The sequence below is a fragment of the Fukomys damarensis genome, unplaced genomic scaffold (genome assembly GCF_012274545.1).
Source record: "Fukomys damarensis isolate Sample0158 unplaced genomic scaffold, DMR_v1.0_HiC HiC_scaffold_39, whole genome shotgun sequence".
NCBI lineage: Eukaryota > Metazoa > Chordata > Mammalia > Rodentia > Bathyergidae > Fukomys > Fukomys damarensis.
This window is the reverse complement of record NW_022900951.1, coordinates 44,881,041-44,881,618: the sequence shown is the minus strand read 5'-3', so window position 1 is coordinate 44,881,618 and position 578 is coordinate 44,881,041. Positions and strand designations below refer to the sequence as shown.

The 578-nt window shown below is 36.0% G+C and overlaps 1 protein-coding gene across 1 annotated transcript in view; it reads right to left on the bottom strand.

Annotated features, from left to right (window-relative positions):
* The window catches only part of LOC104856384 (synaptonemal complex central element protein 1), a 3,760-nt gene extending 3,412 nt beyond the window's left edge, over positions 1 to 348 (bottom strand). The window contains exon 1 of the mRNA XM_010615755.1: positions 345 to 348. Within this exon, the coding sequence (XP_010614057.1) occupies positions 345 to 348 (4 nt within the window). The remainder of the gene's footprint in view (positions 1 to 344) is intronic.
* Between the last annotated feature and the right edge of the window lie 230 nt (positions 349 to 578).

The following is a 578-nucleotide window of genomic DNA, read 5'->3' as shown; positions in this document are numbered from 1 at the left end:
TATCAATTCAGGTGGGGAGGAGGACTATAATTTAAAAAAATAAAGCAATGAAAAGGTACTCTGGGTGACTAGGTTGGAGGCAACAGGTGCTATCTTCTAGACTGGAACATAAACAGTTAAGGCTTGAGCTGAGAATGGAATTTTTAGAGGCAATAAGATACGATGTAGAACATATAAAGGTAAGAGAAAGTGAGAATGTAAAGTAATACAACCATCATGGAAATCAGCATGAAAAGTCCTCAAAAAACTAACACTATATATTTCATTCAACGTATGGTAGCTATTTCCCTTCTACATATCTTCCTGAAAGACTTAAAGACATCATTATGACGATACATGCATACCCATCTTTATAGGAGCACAAATCCTAATATCTAAATCTTGGAAGCAGCCTATATGTCCACCAACAGATGAATGGAAAAAAGAAAATGTGGTGTTTACACACATTTGGCTTTATGGAGCCATAAAGAAGGATAAACTTGAGTCATCTGTGGGAAAATGGATGCACCTTGAGACCATAATGCCAAGTGAAATAAGACACACAAGCCTAAATATCACATGGTTTCTCTTATATGAGA